The 18,048-nt window shown below is 43.1% G+C and overlaps 1 protein-coding gene across 8 annotated transcripts in view; it reads right to left on the reverse strand.

Moving 5' to 3' along the window:
* Positions 1–18,048, reverse strand: part of TNRC6B (trinucleotide repeat containing adaptor 6B) — a 283,665-nt gene that overhangs the window by 65,557 nt on the left and 200,060 nt on the right. For 7 of the 8 annotated variants that reach the window (XM_075068137.1, XM_075068133.1, XM_075068124.1 and 4 more), the window contains 4 exons: positions 16,588–16,609; positions 14,037–14,381; positions 6,186–8,492; positions 4,869–5,027 (listed from right to left, as the gene is read on the reverse strand). In XM_075068137.1, coding sequence (XP_074924238.1) covers positions 4,869–5,027; positions 6,186–8,492; positions 14,037–14,381; positions 16,588–16,609 — 2,833 coding nt within the window. The remainder of the gene's footprint in view (positions 1–4,868; positions 5,028–6,185; positions 8,493–14,036; positions 14,382–16,587; positions 16,610–18,048) is intronic. The other variant, XM_075068142.1, reaches the window with a different exon arrangement.

Here is an 18,048-nt window from a genome sequence, read left to right on the forward strand (position 1 = left end):
GACCCCCACTGGGAGTTGGGCATCTGAGTGTTAAAGACAGGATTACTTCTGTTAGCTGCTTTCAGGTAAACCTGCAGCTTTGGGGCAACTAATTCAGACTCTGGGTCTATGTTAGAGCAGACGGGAATGTCTGGTTCAGAAAGACAGGGTGCTGGGGTCCTGAGCTGGCAGGGAAGGCAGGAGCAGAAGTAGTCTTGGTACATCAGGTGACAGCTCCCAAGGGGGTTTCTGTGATTCAACCCGTCACAATCGTGATATGGAAATATGCATCCTTCAAGCTGAGAGCGGCGTACCAGTCTCCTGGATCCATGGAGGGAATGACAGAGGACACGGAGACCATGTGGAACTTGAGTTTCTTCACAAATTTGTTCAGACGCCTCAAGTCCAGAATATGTCTGAGGCCCCCTTTCGCCTTCAGTATTAGGAAATACTGGGAGTAGAATCCCCTGCTCCTGAGTTCCTGGGGAACTTCCTCCATAGCCCCTACTGTGAGGAGGGACTTCACTTTCTGATTAGAAGTTGTTTGTGAGAGGGGTCCCTGAAGGAGAGGGGCAAAGGGGGGAAGCTGGTGGGATGGGAAGGAGGAAAACTGGATAGAATATCCCCTCTCTACCATATGGAGCACCCAACTGTCTGATGTGATTCGGGATCAGGCACAGTAGAAAGGGGACAGACGGGACGAAAAGGTAATGTTGGTAGGATCCAAGGTCCTGACTTGTAGGTCGTTCTCGACCACACTATCAAATTTGGGGTCTAGGCCCTGACGGAGACCGTGGCTGACCAGAGGACTGTCCGGAGGATGGGTGTTGCCTCCTCCTGCTACTTTTACTCTGAGTGCGCGGGACCTCCAGGCGATTTTGGGCTGGTACAGCTGCTGAGCTGGCTGCAGCCTGAATTGCCTGTGCTGGGTGGCTGGAATGCGCAGGCCAAGCGAGCGCAACATGGCCCTTGAATCCTTTAGGCTATGGAGCCTTTTGTCCATTTTCTTGGAAAATGGCGTGGGCCCTTCAAAGGGAAGGTCTTGTATGGTCTGCTGGACCTCATGCAGAAGGCCAGAGACCTGAAGCCAGGCCCCCTCTGCATCACCAGTCTGGTGGCCAGCATGTGGGAGGCTGCATCCACTGTATCCAGGGCCACTTGACGGGATGCATGAGAAATCAGCTTCCCCTCCTCCACCAGAGCGGAGAATTCTGATCACGATTCCTGGGGAAGGAGTTCAGTGAACTTGGACAAAGCTGAGCACGTGTTATGGCCATATCAGCTAACTATAGTCTGCAGTCCACCCATTGAGTAGACCTTCCTACCAAAGAGGTATAGCTTCTTGGCCTCAACCCTTGAAATCCCTGACGTTCCCTTTGGTTGGCTGCATCCACAACCAGAGAGTCCAGGGGAGGGTGAGCATACAGGTGCTCATGGCTCTTGGAAGGCACGAAGTAGTGCCTCTCCGTCTTTTTGGCCATAGGGGCCAGAGAGACTGGGGCCTGCCATAGGGTGCATGACGTGTCAGCTATTGTTTTAATGAGCAGTAGGGCAACAAGGTCCACATCCACCTCTACCTCCTCAGCCTGAATAGCCAGGCTCTGGGTGTCTTGTCTGAGCAGTTGTCGGAGAACCCAGTTGTCTTCCAGAGCCGGTGCTGCAGAAGTCCCCATGACCACTTCGTCCGGCGAGGAAAAGGAAGAAATCACTTGCAGGGGACCTTCCTCGCTACCCTCAGCTCCTGTCGGGTCCTATGGCACACAGTACTCGGGTTGCATGGCTGGTGCGGATGTAGGAGGCGGCACCGTGATCAGTAGCAGGGTTGACGCTAAACGATGAGGCATGCTGAGCCTCCTTTAACATGTGGCATCGAGGACCAGGCCCCCCATCAGTGCCAGTGTCTGATGGGGCTGTGCCGGATCCTGTTGAGAAGGAGATAAGCTCCTCTTGGATAGCGGTGCCGCTGGTGGAGGCATTTGTGCCGGAGCCACTGACATTGAGGAGACCGACGCGGACCTGGAGCCCGGGCCACGCACCTGACCCTGGGCCTGATGGTAAGCCCAGGGGGTCCAGAACGGCCACTGGGAGGGCGGTTGCCATTGCTGTTGCCAAGGCGCAGGGTAAGGTCGCTGACTTCTTTGTGAAGCCGATCTCCTGCTCCTTGATCTACTCGAGCGGTACGATTCCAGCTTAGACTTCAAGGTTTCCGAGTACAAAGACCAAGGAGGGGCAGTACCCACTGTCACCAGCGAGCGGTACCGCAAGTCCGGGAAACGGGGTGATTGTTTTCTCTGCAACGGAGCAGCGTGGGGCGAGGACTGAGGGGTCATTATAGCTGGCTTGCCCCTCGATTGGATCAGGGGGTTGGGCAGTCCCTGGTGGCTCTTCCCTCTGACGCACGGAGGCCTGTACCGGGAGGGTTAACAAGTCTGAGGCCACCTCCAATGCCTTCAGCATTGATGGGAGGTGCATCCCTGCGGAGGTCTGGGGACCTGGACTGGTCCGGACTCGACTGTACCTCTACAGAGGCAGGAGTCGATGGAACTTTGGGCAGTGGCGCCTGAATTACGGCTTGTCCCACCACACTTGTGGATGCCACCAGCATTTTAGGGTCCTGGTGGGGTGATTGGCCCTCACCGGCCTCTTCTTTTTCACAGGCACCGGAAAGGGTGATCGGTGACACATGGAGGCCGATTTCCTATGTCCTGATTCTCTCCGGTGCCGGGACTTACAATTCTTAGATTGGGCCTTCTCTCTGGCTAACGGTGCTGGAGCACTGTGCACTGAGGATGAGGCACTAGGTGCTGGGTCAACAGGCTTGGGGTCTGAGTGTGGCCCTACGGCTGCCTCCATGAGGAGCACTCTAAGTCTTTGCTCTCTGTCCTTGAGAGTCCTGGGATGGAACCCCTTGCAGATGTGGCACTGGTCTCTTTGGTAGCTCTCTGCGAGGCACTTCAAGCAGGGGTCACTCTTCGGCATAAACTTCCCGCAGTCCACACAGTTTTTAAACTCTGGGGACCCAGGCATGCCCCAGGAAGGGGCAACGGTTATGTTGGGAGGGGGACCCCCCAACTACTACTAACTTACAACTAACACTAACTCTAAAGCTATGAGAAAAAAAGAGAACTATATACACGAACAGAGACACTGCTAGGCTTGCTGCGAGAGTGAACAAAGTTCCACCTAGTCATCACAGGCAGTAAAAAGGAACTGAGGGGGTGGAGGGTCAGCGGGCCCCTATATAGGGCGCCACAGCGGTGCCACTCCAGGGGGCGCCCAGGTCGACCCTACAGGTGCTGCTAAGGGAAAATCTTCCGGCTGGCGTGCACGTGGCACGCACACACTTGCTTGGAATGGACATGAACAACCATTCGAAGAACAATCTGTTAACCCTTGAGGGGCTCATCTGAGTGCTAGTTCATCTTTTAGCAGCAAGGCATTCCCTGGGAAATTTCCTACCTTCTTCCTCCACCACCTCAATCAAACTTCACAATCATCATTGCTGTGTACAGTATTAAATTGTTTAAAACTTATACTCTGTGTGTGTGTGTGTGTGCGCGCACGCGTGTGTATGTGTACATATATAAGTGTGTGTGTATATATGTACATATATGAAATATAGTCTTTTGTCTGGCAAAAATTGTTTCCCTGGCCTCTAACACCCCTTGGCCCCCAATTTACATTAATTCTTATGGGGAAATTATTGACTTAACACCATTTCGCTTAAAGTAGCATTTTTCAGGAACGTAACTACAACGTTATGAGGAGTTACTGTATATGGCTTGTTACATAACCATGAAAAAAGTGTATGTACTAACATACCCCTTAGTCGCCCATCAAATAAGAGTTACTCGCTTTAGGAATTCTGCAATGCAGTATTCACTTTTTTGCTTTTAATTCCCCCCCAAACACACACACACTTTTCCCCCTTAAAAATACACTGCACGTGCGGGCAGAAAGGATTTCCATAAAATCCTATATATGTGCAATCATATAACAGTCATTCTAATGTCAAAACTACCAAAATCATGTTTTTCAGAAGTTCAGCAGTACCTCATTCACTGGTGAATAATGGACATATTTCTAAGTAAACAGCTGAAAAGTCTAGTCATTTGGATTGAGCACAAAAAAGCTAAGACCAATTATTTTAAAAGATGAAAAAACTTTTTCATGATTGTATAACAAAGTCTGTACCTATTTTGCTCTAGTTATAAATAAATAAATAAATAAATAAATAATCAATCAATCAATCTTTGGGTTAAGACCAGGCATGTGAAGACTGAGCCCCAAAAATAATTCCCAGTAAGTTACAAGCAAGTGAGAACAGGGAATTAAAATAAAGCAGCCTTCTCAGCCCTAAAATATAGCTTTTTATTAGCCACAAAACTAGAATGACAAACAAAAAACTTGTTGCTGCAGTATACAAACTTCTGCCTATATAGCCATGATCTACAATATAGAATTTTTGGCTAAGGATAAACTGCAAGTTCATAATTCTGATACTACAGGAGAAGGGGATTTATCTTGGAAACTAGTTCCCTACTATGAAGTATTTGGGTGTAGGGCACGGGGAGGAGGTTCTGTTGAGAAAGAAAAAGCAACTAATTCACCTTGTTGAGAGGCCCAAATGTCATATCAATAATAAGATCAAAGCTGTTCATATACCTATACTGTAAACTAAGATTCCGTCTTGCTTTTTAGTAGTTTTTAGTCATTTGTAAGCACTTTTACTCAAACACCACCATCAGCACCTTAGAAACCATTTAGTGTCCCTTCTGGTCCTCACTGGGAGGGTATGCACTACATATGCAGGTGAACCACATACAAAAGTCAGATACTAAAATCTATAGCATCATTATAAAAATGGCTGATTACTGGCCTATACTCACTAGGTTTCATGGTATTCGGGGCGTTGGAGGGTGCATTCCCCCAGCCTGTTGTCGATGCTCCTGTATCATCTACTTCACCCCACCCGGGACTGGTTTCATTTGGCTCACCCCAGGCAGACGTACCATTATCTGGAGCAGGTGGTGTGCTTTTGCTCCAGACTGCACAAAGAACAGAGAGTTTTCATTATGGACAGTTTACAAACTGTTCACTGACATTCAGCAGACCATCACCAAAAAACCTACTGCTTCCTCTTTTCTGGTGTACCTCATGCTATTAGAAAGCGTAAACTGGGATTACTCAGTTGCAAACACTACACCCAGGGCAGGGACCTGACTTCCTTTTCATTTCTAGAACTCAGAGAGGACCTTTACTTCAGAAATGTGGTGAAAAACAATATTACTATGGTATCAAGTTAGATATGAAGCCTATCCCTGATGCTACAGATAATTTTTCCCATGATTAGTTATTAGTACCAGACTATACAGAAGTTTAACATACTGAAGAACAAGGATACATTTAAGCGTACATCAAAAAATAAATAATATCCTTAAAGGTATGACATGGTCAGAAAAGTGACTATGTAAAAATGGCACCTTATCATTCTACTCTGTGTATTCTAACTTAGCTGCTTACTTTAGAAGCAAAATAAATAAATAAATAAATAAATAAATAAAATATTTTTTATTCTTGATGGCACAGAACAGCTATGGGAGAGCAGAACAGGTTATAATCTGGTTCATATATGATCTTGATTGTTAACTAAATTCTAAATGCAGAGCACAATCACGTTTTAAGTTGAATATGTGCAATTTCTCTGAAGACAACCGGGTTTTACAGAGATAGGTGAGGGCAGAATTTGGCCTGGAATATCTTTTACTGGTAATGATGCAGAAATTAGTAAGAACATGCCTTGCCTTTCAGAGCTTAGGTGGAGTCTGCAGATAAGTTACCAACATAGGCACAAGCCAAATACTCAAATGAGAGTTAAATTTTGCTAATAGGGTAAAAGTAGCTATAGATTTGGAACTTGCACATTCAACATTTGTTTAGACCAATGGTTTTCAAACTTTTTGTATTGGTGACCCCTTTCACACAGCAAGCCTCTGTGCCCCCTCCCCCCATAAATTAAAAAATATATTTTTACATTTAACACTATTATAAATGCTGGACATGAAGTGGGGTTTGGGGATGGAGGCTGACAGCTCTCAACCCCCCACGTAATAATCTCATGAGCCCCCTGAGGGGCCACAACCCTCAATTTGAGAACCCTTGGTTTAGACATTTAGTTTCATATACTCTACTGAAGAATATGGTACCTGATGCTGTTGATTTGCTAGTCATTGGAGTAGGCAGGCTTTGTTCTCGTGGAGCCTGTCCCCCTTGCGAGTTCTTGTCCCACAGGTTCACATTCTTGTAGTTATAACTGCTAGGGTCTCCCCATGCTGAAGTGCCATCATCAATATCCATTTTCCGACTGACTGATTGTGGAGAAGGTTCTTCCCAGCCACTGGGTTCCTCATCCTTGGGGGCAGCTGGCTGTGGCCCACTGCTCCAGTTTGGATTTGGAGGTCGCCCATTACCTGGAGGTGGTGGACCCCAGGAGCCAGAAGCCTCCTGCTGCTGCTGGTGCTGCTTATTCCAGGAATTGGTCTGTCGACTATTCTCATTCCATGCTGGCGTTCTTTTACAATCATCCCATCCGCCCTTTGAAGCGGCATTTGCATTTGCACCATTACCCCAAGTCCCAATCTCATTTTGCCCACCTTCACCCCAACCCGATACTGGTTTGTTTCCTGCACCTTCCCAATTACTGTTTTTTGTTTGGTCAACTTCCTCTCCCCAACCGTTCTTTCCCGAAGACCATCCTTGATTAGGTTGCCGTCCACCCCACCCTTGATCCTTGTTGGAATTGTCATTCCAAGAGGAAGGCTTTTCTTCTGGTCTTACTCCTCCCCAGCTAGAAGAATTGTTGTTCTTATAGTCATTCCACCCTCCTGTGTTTTTGGGGTCCTTCCACTCTGTGGGGGTTGAAAGCTCACCCCATCCAGACTTGTTTTGATTGCTTTGGCTGGGTGCATCTCCCCAGCCCCCTGAGTTCTTTGTCTGTGTGGCAGAGCTCTCCCACCCCTCAGTTCCTTTATCAGATTTCCCCTCGGGCCTTGGCATCTCTTCAATATCCCAAACTGTATCTTGCTTAATTTGAGTTTGGCCCCAGCCAGTGTTTGAAAGCACACGGGGGTCCAAATCAGTCCTGCTCAGCAAAGTCTGCAAGACTGCCTGGCAATCAGGATGCGTAGGCCTGTATGATCGGCGTCCAGAATTGTGACTGTCACTACTTCCTGCTTTGTGGTTACTTCCAGTGCTTTGACCTCCAACCTCACTTCCTGTAGAGCTGGAAGATCTTCCCCAACAGGGAGCCTGGGAATTGCCTTGGTTTTCAGGAAGGGGGTGGCCCTTTTGATTGTCCCATGCTCCAGTGCTAGAATTTGGTTGGTTTGGACCACTCCATTCTCCAATCTTCAGTTCATCAGACCCAGACGGCTGTTTCCATTCTCCCTGAGAGACCCCAGATGTCAATTTGTTCCCTTCACCCCATTTGTTTTCATTTGAGTGCTGAGGGCCAAAGTTCCAAGACCCACCACCCATAGACCTGTTGTTATCCCAAGAATCATTTCTTGACCCATTAGGTTTTTGAACAGAAACTCCTTTCCAGGAGTCCTCTCTATCCTTTCCATTGTTCCCATGGTTTCCAGAATTGCTTTGTCCAGCGGCTGTGTCAGTTCCAGAAGGCCCCCTAGATGTACCCCAAGATCCAACACTCCCAGTCTTTCTTTCTCCAGTGCTTTGTGAAGGGGCGTCAGTGCTTCTGGAGGGGTTCCCCAAGCCCATTTCAAAGGGCATTCCCTTATTCTCCATAGGGTTTGGCGAACTTAAGTTCAAGGAGTTAGTGTTTCCATTTTTTGGTCCATCAGTGTTATGTATTTGAGCCTGTTCTCTGCCAGAGACAACAAAGTTAACACCCGCGTTTTCCATCTTTGACTGCTGTTCCCTAGAAGTCTGACCTACTGTGCTAATCTGTGCATTGGCGTTACCATTATCAGACTCCAAAATCCCTTTCCTAGAATTGCCCTCTTGAACCAGTGCTGGCCAGGCAGATGGGTTGCTTTTTGGGTTAAAGTTGCTGAAGCCAGAACCAGGGCCTATTCTGTCCTGCCCACTCAAGTTCCTCCAATTTCCTAGTCCATTGTTACTCTCCGCAGCAGGGTTGGAAGATTGAACAGATTTAGCTTTGGGATCAGATTTCCAGGCCCCAAGATTACATTCCTTCCCAGCACTTCCAGACTGACACTGGCTTCCTTTTCCTTTGTTACTAGTGGTGCTTCCTGGCAGAGTGCTCTTCTCTGAGCCAGGGTTCGAGGCACTGTTGTTATCGGTGGTATTTTCGGAAGAAGACTCAGCGTCTTTGCTGGCAATACAAGGCCACTCTTCCATGTCAGACCCGTCTACAATCACCTTGTCCCAGACGTGAGTTGGATTGGCGTTGGTGCCGTTGTTGGAGGCGGCTCCAGAACCCCAAGTGGAATTTGCATAATTTGAAGCAGCAGCACCTCCAATTGTTGAATCTAAAAAGATGAAGGTCATTACTATTGGTTACTATTTATAAGTTGTTTAAAGATTGCATTTCCAGACAACATCAATTATTGTTTTAATTTATAAACTTTGTTTTTCAAAGACTTATGAACTCAGCCAATTATAGCAGAATATTACACTGGAAAATGGCATATGAGCTACTCTTATTTAAACATTCAATATTCCAGAAAAAAAAAATCCTCACATTCAATTCAATTTTGTAGGCAATTAAAACCTCACTAAGGACTGGTTCCTTTTGCTAACAGCCCTGTTATTCAACTTCAAGCAGTAATTTTTTAAAAAACACAACGGCCACTGCTGATGCAAATTCAGATTCTTTTTTTTTTTTTTTTTCCTTTTTTCTTTTCTTTTCTCTTTTTTTTTTTTTTTTAAGGCTAGCTATAAAATTATGGTGAACTGGTCAAAATTCAGCACTGACGAAATAATATTGAAAATATAAGTGCAAGTTGTAACATAATGCAACTTATACTGGCTTGGCATTCAGTGGCTTTGCCAACCAAGTGTAACTTACACACAGAAGGGAAGAAAGGAAAATGTTTCAGAAAAAGCACCTAACAGAAAGATATAATATTTAACAAGTCCTCCCTCCATTCCCTCACTTTATCAAACAGTCTAAGTTGATATTCTTGCTACATACTCCTTTCTTCCCATAACTGTGCATATTATACTAATTTTGCAAAGACACTGAATGCCAAACCAGTGCAAGGTTATACTACACTGACACACACACATGCATTGAATATAGCCCAGAGACATCCAGGGAATTTGCACGGGTTTACATCAGCTATAAATCCGATCTACTATAATATTAGACAGTTAATTCTGCCTTCATGATTATTACATGTACACAGATGTGTTACTGATAGTACCACAGTGGTCTGGCAGCACTCCTCCACCATCGTCCTTGCACTGCCTTATTGATATTATCAGACTAATCTTTAAGGAGAACAAGCATGGGCATTACATTGGGGACACGTTCTCTCTGTTTTAAGGTGCTTGCCATTTTTCTGCCCAATTCTAACTGCAGAGCCTTCAAGATGCCCTGCTAAAAATGTTCCCAGGATGAGCGTATTCTCCATCTCCCTATGTTCATTTCTTCTGTAGTGAGCCCCAGTACCACTATTGTATCTGGTAATCTCACTTCTCCAGTAGAGCTAATATGGTGGGGAAAGAAGTTCACAACAATATTTGTGTCAGTGTCTTGAACAACAGGTCTGTACATACACTGCTATCACACCATCAGCACTGGCTAGTGTCATGTGAAGTTAAGTCACACCCATCTAAAAATATACTTCTAATACTAATACACACACACACACACACAGAGGACCTTTGTTTTAACTGTATATCAAAGGTGACAAAATAGGAACATTCAGTTACTAATGTTTTTATTAAAAACAAACAGAACTGTTAGTACAAGTTCCATGCTTTTTCAGTTCACTAGCTGAACTGATGGTGTCTCTCTCAGCTGACCTCCAGAAACTCAGTGAAGAAGAGCTGCTCCTCTGACTCTCAGACCTTGAGACCAACTCAAGAGAATAATGCTGCATGCAAAGGTATGGTTTCTGCTCCCAGGAACAGCTCTACAACATGAATAATTTCCCTTGCATCTACCTGAATGTGTTCTAACATCATCCAGGACTGGAGTGCCTGCTAATCCACAGAATGTGTTTTGCTGCATTCTGACAAATGTTGAAAGGAAACTGACTCTCCCTATACATGCCAATCCCTACAAATAGTCTTGGAGAATTTACAGAAGGGTTTGGTCTTACTAAGACTATAGCTGAAGGCTCGCTTCTAAGCTGACCTTCCCTGATAACAAATATTATGTGGAGAGGATAAGCAAGTTTCTCATCTGACTGAGATGAAAATCAATTGCTATTTTATAGATTAATTTGAAATGAAATGTAAAACTGTACCACTTTTATCCTTACATAAGAGTGCATAAAGAACATCAGTAATTAATGCTTGGAGCTCAAAAACTCTCCTGGCTGATGACGTTGCCTCAAGATACAGTCTTCAAGGAGTGACAACAGAATACTCTCCCAGAGGCTTAAATCAAGAAACTATCAGCTTGGGTAGTACTACATTGTATTCCCAAAAAGGTGGAACAGCATTAAAACAACCCTTCAAAAGCATCTTGTACTGGAACATGAAAGGCTGAGATACATACTCTAAAGCTCTGCCTATACTACTAATTTTATTTACCAAAAAACTTCCACTGTTGCTGCCATTGTTTTAGCTACCTGGTGTGACAACATTGGAGACTCAGTATATGGACTGCTTACTGACTCCAGCAGCTGTTTTCTGCACTGTATTTACTGAATTTGCTCAGTGCAAATCTAGTCAATTGATTAGATTAGATTGTGGTACTAAAAACAGCTGCCAGAGCTAGACAATAATCTACACTAGGGTTCTCAGAGCAGATGACTTGGTGTTAATAAGGGTGGTTATTTTTTGTAAACAAAATACACAGTCCTGATTTCTTGAGACAGTGAGGGCTAAAATGTCTAACAGGTATTGCTACAGATGTATTTCTTTATGCTGCCATTTATAGTCTCTGTCATGCAGCAGCATGGGATTTGCTGTTGAAGGTTTCTGACTTTTCAGTAATATCTCCAGCAATTTCTGTAAGAAGACCTGATCTAGGATAACAAATGTATGATCCATCTTACTAGCTGCAGGGACACTGGTGAAGTATTTAACGTTTCTTTTCTGAATCTTCACTTATCACCAACAAGAGACAAAAAGGTGGCCTCACTTCTACATCTAGGAACTCCATGTGATAAAAATCTCTGGCCCAGGTCAGGGTTATCAGCAAAAAATTGAAGCTTTGTCCTGTGTGATTTTCTTACTTATCCTGGGGATCACTGGTACTGTACAAATAATGTTTGCTTGCAGGACAATGTTGTTAAATAAGAAGGTATCTGTCAACAAAAGACCACTGTCCTCCTCTGGTGGAAAAATGAAGATTTTGAGTGTTGGAAACAGATCTATCGGCAGAAGAGGACTTGACAATAAAATCTTTTAACGTCCATTCTTGTTGAAGCTTGCTTTTTCTGCTTATTTCATCCACAAAATGTATTATCCTTGCCCAGAAGATGGATTGCCACACGTGATGAGTTGGTGAATGCACCCATTTCCAAAGATGGACCACTTCTCACCACTGAAGATTTCACCAAACCCTTCCCTGGCAATCTGCTGAGCATAACATAGGTGTTCACCTTCACCATCAACACATTACCTTCCTTTGAACATAGGGGAGAAATTTTGAATGAAGGCTGAATTACTCTTAGCAATCAGTGCACATGTGTGTCACTTGGTCTCTAAAAGTTTCAGATTATCAATTGGCTCAGATTTGGGTCTCCCCTTGCCTTGGAATATTCCTCAGTAAGACGTTTGGTGATTTGAAAGGGATACCTTATGCAAATACTGTGCGAGTTAGTCCACCATACAAAAAGAGACAGACATCCTGAGGGATAATTAACTATTAAAATTGCAAATGGACTTATGAAGATAGATGAAACCATCAGCCTCAAGTAGCTTCAGGAAAACAAATACCTTCTTCAGATTCTCAGGAAGATGTTACAACAATGGAACAAGCATAGTCCACATTATAAAGTCATACAAACCCAAAAAGTTTTGTAGTTTGCCAGTCTGATCTGTAAAGTCACTTCTGATTGAGATTATCCAGCTTCCTGGCACCTTTAAGCTTATGATATTTTCTTGGCCCTATTTCTTCTTTTTACATAAACCATCAAAAATAAGGAGATTGGGTACTGGAAAAAAAGAATCGAACTCTTGATCAGGGACCTGGTATAACTAGTCTGCCAGTGAAGACAATGGTGGGACAGAAAATTGTATTATCCTCCTCATCTTCAGAGAATCCATAAGTGCCCCTTCTTTGAAAGACATGACCTTCACTCTGCCAGGTTAGGTTGGTTCTGGGATATCAAATAACTTGTGACCCATTTCTTGAACTATGGAGACCTCAGGCTATATTACTTCCACAATCCTGGTTAACAGATCTGGATGGATTTAAAAGAGTGGTACACTATGGATGATAGATGATGCTGTCTTTTCTTCTTCCCTTGACTTCACAATATTAAGGAAGGTGCCCTTGTTGCTTCAGTTGAAGCTGTTATTTGCTTCTTGGAATCACCCAAGAAGGGAAATCTCTCAAATGGAGTCTGCTTTTTCCCCAAGAACATAACCTTAAAAAAGGAACTACTTAAGTCAGCTTGACTCTTCATATGGCCTGGAAGCTTATAAAAGAGCTTCTTCCATCATCAACTGTAGTCAAGACACTTGGTCCTGAGACAAAAAAAAATGAAGTCAGAAACAGTAGGGGCATATATCCCTCACTTCAGCATTTAATATACTGGGTACAGAAATCTGTCATAGTCCTCTTGTCCCAAAAGAAGGGCAAATCCTAAAAACCATCCTTTTATTCTGGAATCTAATATCACAACAGGAAAAACAAATAAAGATATTACCATTAGGAAGATCGGTTCCTAAAAATTACTTAAAACCTGCAAATCAAATTTATTTTACAGAAAACTAAAAAGCTTCCTAACACACAATTTGTAAGAAACTAGGTCCCACCTTGGGAGGAACAATCAAGAAGAATGGTCACCAGACAGTCAGGGACGAGAAGGAGTTCTAACTTACTACTTCACCGAGACTAGAAATGGACCACGCCTGCTATGATTCACTTCAGCTAATATCTACAGAACTGATATATTTGGTCTTTAGTTTTATGCTGACTAGAACTTAAGCACTGCTGTTGTAACTGTCCTTAGCTGAGCCAGAAAAGACAGAGGCAAAAAACTGCCCACAGCAGGAAGAGAGGTGGATTGCAACAAAGATCTTAACAAGCCTACTGGAGACTGCTGCACCGTCAGCTAGCTAAGGAACAACTGTTACTCCAAGTTGGTGATCCACCACACTGTATTCCCAAACCCCGTAGTGCTCTTACATGTGTTTTAGCATGTAATATCACAATACCTAAAGACAAAAACCTGGATGATGGAGGATTTCTTTATGCATTACTAACTACAACAAAATAGAAGCCCTGTACAAAATGGAAAGACTACAGTTCCTAGGATAAATACCTTATATTTCAGCTCATAAGTTTGTGTGTGTGGGGGGGTATTTCTATTTGATCCTAGCTTACACAGTACCATCCAATTAGAGAGGTGCATTATTGTGTGTTGAAAAGAAGGGAGACATACCCTTTTTATTAAGGATCTGGTACTGGTCGGTGTCAGAAGCAGGGAGAGACTATTGGACTAGATGGACCATTGCTCTGTTCCAGTATGGCAATTCTGATGACAATGTTTTGGGTGTTTTTTTTTTTTTTTAAACAATCAATACTCTAAAAATGTTAAAAATCAGCAGCGCTAGGGAGCATAAAGGTAAAGTAAAATAACTTTTCTAAAAGTTAGACGTTTTAATACATATAACACATCCGTGAACGATTTTACTTGATCCTTCTTCAGCTAAACCTTCCTTACCTGTTGCAGTCCCACTGTCGCTCTGCAGCACTGCTCCTGTCACTGGTTGTGCGTTGTTTGGGTTTGCTCCAGGTGCTGAAGAGGGAGGAAGCCCTGCCCCACCCCCAAGTAGCATACAGGATGGAGGAGGGGGCTGCCCACGTTTCAGTAACACTTTGTGGTCCTGCTGGCAACGGAATCGCGGCGGCACCTCCCGAGGCATGTAGCGGGCGGCGCTTGGCGGTTGTCCGTTCGGCACTGCCACCCTTTTGGCATTGTTGCCACCATTGACTGGTGGCGATGGAGAGCTGCCAATTGGGCTGGCAGCCACTGGCTGGCTTGAACTTAGTTTCGTCACTTCGGGCACTGGAACACAAGAGGAAGGAAAATTATAACTTTATAAGATACAAAACCTAACAAATGGATATAAAAACACATTGAAACTGAATACCTCTCAGAATACTGTGCAAATTCAACCTCATCAAGGAACTAGTCAAGTTAAGCAGAAGCCGAGTATCTGTTTGTCGTCACCAGTGATTTAGACATCATGGGTGAAAACACAGATTGAAGTTTTAAATTTAAGTCAATGATTATTACAAATTAAGTAATTTTTTCCTATTTCTTACTCTTTGGTTCACTTTGGGGCACTGTTGTGTGCTGCCATATGGAAAATCTGAATTTAGATCCCAAGCTTTTACCTTGCTCATTAAGGCTATGTTGTCACTGCAAAAAATAAAAATAAAAATGGGTGGGTGTTTTGTTTTGCTTTGTACAGTGAGGAGACAGCTCATCCCCATTAGCTATCTTGCTATAAAATCCTAGTGGAGACCAGAATGTGTAATTTTTACTGCACTGTAGGCAGGTGAGGTCAATCACTGGTGGGGGCCATAGCACTGACCGCACCTCATTACATCAAGGTAAAGACTACCTGGTACTTTACCTCCATGAGGATTTTACAGCGAGATAGCTAACCCACATTTGTTTTAACAGTGAGACAGCTAAACAAACAAAAACATCATTTTGGGCACGGACAATATAGCCTAAGCCAGGAAGTATGCACAGATGCTAGAGGAAGGAAATGCCTTCTTTCATTTTGGAACAACTCTCTCTGCCTGACCCAGGAATGCTGTTTACAAACTCTATAATGAGATCTAGCCAAAATGGGCTTGTATTTAAGGGCCTCTCTGAGGACCTTTGAGCAGAGGTGTAGCAATAAGAGCAGGGAAATGAGGGAATCCCTAGGGGAGCTTGTGCCTTAACAAAACTATCTTCATCTACTTGGGAGATTCCAGAAACAGTACATCTACACTCCTCTATTCTCAACATTTCTAGAAAGGAAGCCAAGTAAACTCACACATTAAACAGTTCAGAAACAAGGGTAGAATTTGTTATATCCTAACCAGGTTGCTAGAAGTCAAAACATTTCACAAAGACATGCTCAGACTCCAAAACCAAGGACACATTTTAGAGCTGTAACTACTCCAGTCTCTCTTGTGAGATGAAGTAACAGTAGCATTAGAAGGCGCTATTCTCTCAAACATCACATTACTGATGTTATTCACCTTTTAAATATAAACAAAGGCTTTTTTTTAGAAAAGAGGTAGAATATCAGAAGAAAAGGAATTCCTCTAGACAACAGAATGTGTTATATCCGATTTTAATCTTTATAAACAGCTGGTGATGGGTTTTCTGACTTTCCTATGCAAGTTTCATTGTCCAAAAATTATTAGGATTTTTTTTTAATTTAAGCCAAATTACTATTTGTCCTTTGCTGCCTCTTTTTAGTCACTGTTTCCTTCACTACCTTCACAATGCTGGGATGCAAATTAGGTTCAAGTATATTTTAAATCAGGTGAGCAAGTTATGATGCTTATCTACCATCTATCTGTCTCCATTTGACATTCAAGTCTCGAAGCTTTAACATCTCTTAATTCAACTCAAGCAGAGTAGAATGTTTTGCACTCATTTTGGTGTTCCCTCACTAAGAACTACTCTCTCTCTCTCGCTCCCATTCTATGCGTCTACTCTGTGTTAGTTGGTGGCTGCACTTCTGAAAAGCTGAACTTTTTTAGGGATTTCAACGTTAGTCTAATTCATGTATCAGAGGGGTAGCTGTGTTAGTCTGGATCTGTAAAAGCAGCAAAGAGTCCTGTGGCACCTTATAGACTAAAAGATGTTTTGAGCATGAGCTTTCGTGGGTAAATACCCACTTCGTCGGTATTCACCTGCGAAAGCTCATGCTCCAAAACGCCTGTTAGTCTATAAGGTGCCACAGGACTCTGCTGCTTTTACAGTCTAATTCATGAGAGATCACCACAGCTAAGATACTATTTTATTCAAAAAGGCCTTCTTTTCCTCTTCAAACATTTTGAAGGCTGACTGAAAATGTTCCTACATATTCTCTTCTTGACCATTACAGCAGTTATTTCTGCTTATTACTCATGCAGAAATGCCTCATCATGCGACATGAGAGTCTCACTCGCTTATCCAAGAATTTTAGTCAAGGACAAAGGCCTGTTCTGAGCCTGCACAAAACTATGCTTTATAGATTTAAAAAAATTAAATCTCTTACCTTTGGTTTTTTGATCTGTGACCTGCAAATTAAAAACAAGGAAGTTAATAAAAGCAAGAAAAAACAGCTGCTCTATAATGCAGCCTTCATTTATTACTACAAGACCAGTCTCTCTCAGTTTAAAAATCAGCAGAAAAATCAAAAGCTGAAGTACCCTGCTCAAAAATATGTAAAGAAAGTTTTCAAGAGGACCAAGGGCTATTTATCATCACCTCAGTGATATATTTGATCCAAATAAACATAAATAAGAGGAAGAAGTTACTTCATTTAGGATAATTTGTAAGAGACGTTTCCACTGTAGCATTTTAAAGCACAAATACGTAGTCACTCAAAATATGGCTTTTTAATATCATTAGAAGAAACCCTTACCATAACCAACAGCAAAGCACAATGAAAAGAAACCTAAAGAATGTCACAGACAGCCCCATAAGCGAGCACTGTTACAGTGACATCTCATGCTGCCTACAGGGACAACTTTAGTGAAGAGCACCAACCCATCTTTTTGCTGTCTTTCCCATCATCTTTCTCCCCTGCCATTTTCTTTTCCCAGGAGAAGACAACTTCAACCATATTAGCACGATCACAAATGGGAATCTGCAATACCTCCAGCACCATCAGATTTCAAAATCCTGTGACTACAACAGGCTCTCTATAACTGACCTCCTGAATTGAACCATCATACCAGTCAACCCCTTCCCACCCCCCATTTTTGCTTTTGCTGTACTTTTAAATTCTTTTAGCAGTATAGATTTCCAGCTACAGCAGAACCAAATATTCCACTGGTATGTTCTCTGGAATTGTTTGTATTGTGGCATGTTTTGAACTTGTTGGTCATGAGCTCCTCTACACAATAAGGGAAAACCCCAAGATCATCATGTGTCAGGCTCTGTGTCACCTCTTCTTAAAAGAAACTGCTGAACCAGTCCCTAATTCTGGATAGTACAGTCACAACACAGAATAATAGAAGTACTACAAGTAAAAGGCAATTTATTGTCTACACCAATCTAGCCAGATTTTGTACAGTAAAGAATAATAAAAAAGAAACACAAATCACTCAATTGCTGCTGGCAGTGTTCCACTTTGGAAAGATGCTCTTCGGGGTATGTGAAACAGAACATACCCCAAGATATAAAATGCCATCCCTCCCCCTAGGCTCAATAAAACTTCACTCACAATTATGTAAGCCCAAAGTCTCACTACATGACAGGCAGCAAAAATATATTGCTTTTCATAACAAATCAGATTTTTGTTTTACTGTTTCGTTTTTTAGGGATCTCAACATTAGCCTAATTCATGAGAGATGACAGTAAAATATTACACACGTGTGAAAGTGTATGTTCTGTTTCAACAACACAGCTAAAATTCCCCATCCCCGCATTTCTCCATGCCCCAAACTCCCTTCCTGCACCCCTTTTTAAAACAGGGAAATAATTATGACATTTTTACACAAAGAAAGCCAAA

The sequence above is a fragment of the Chelonoidis abingdonii genome, chromosome 1, assembly GCF_003597395.2.
Source record: "Chelonoidis abingdonii isolate Lonesome George chromosome 1, CheloAbing_2.0, whole genome shotgun sequence".
Classification (NCBI taxonomy): Eukaryota; Metazoa; Chordata; order Testudines; family Testudinidae; genus Chelonoidis; species Chelonoidis abingdonii.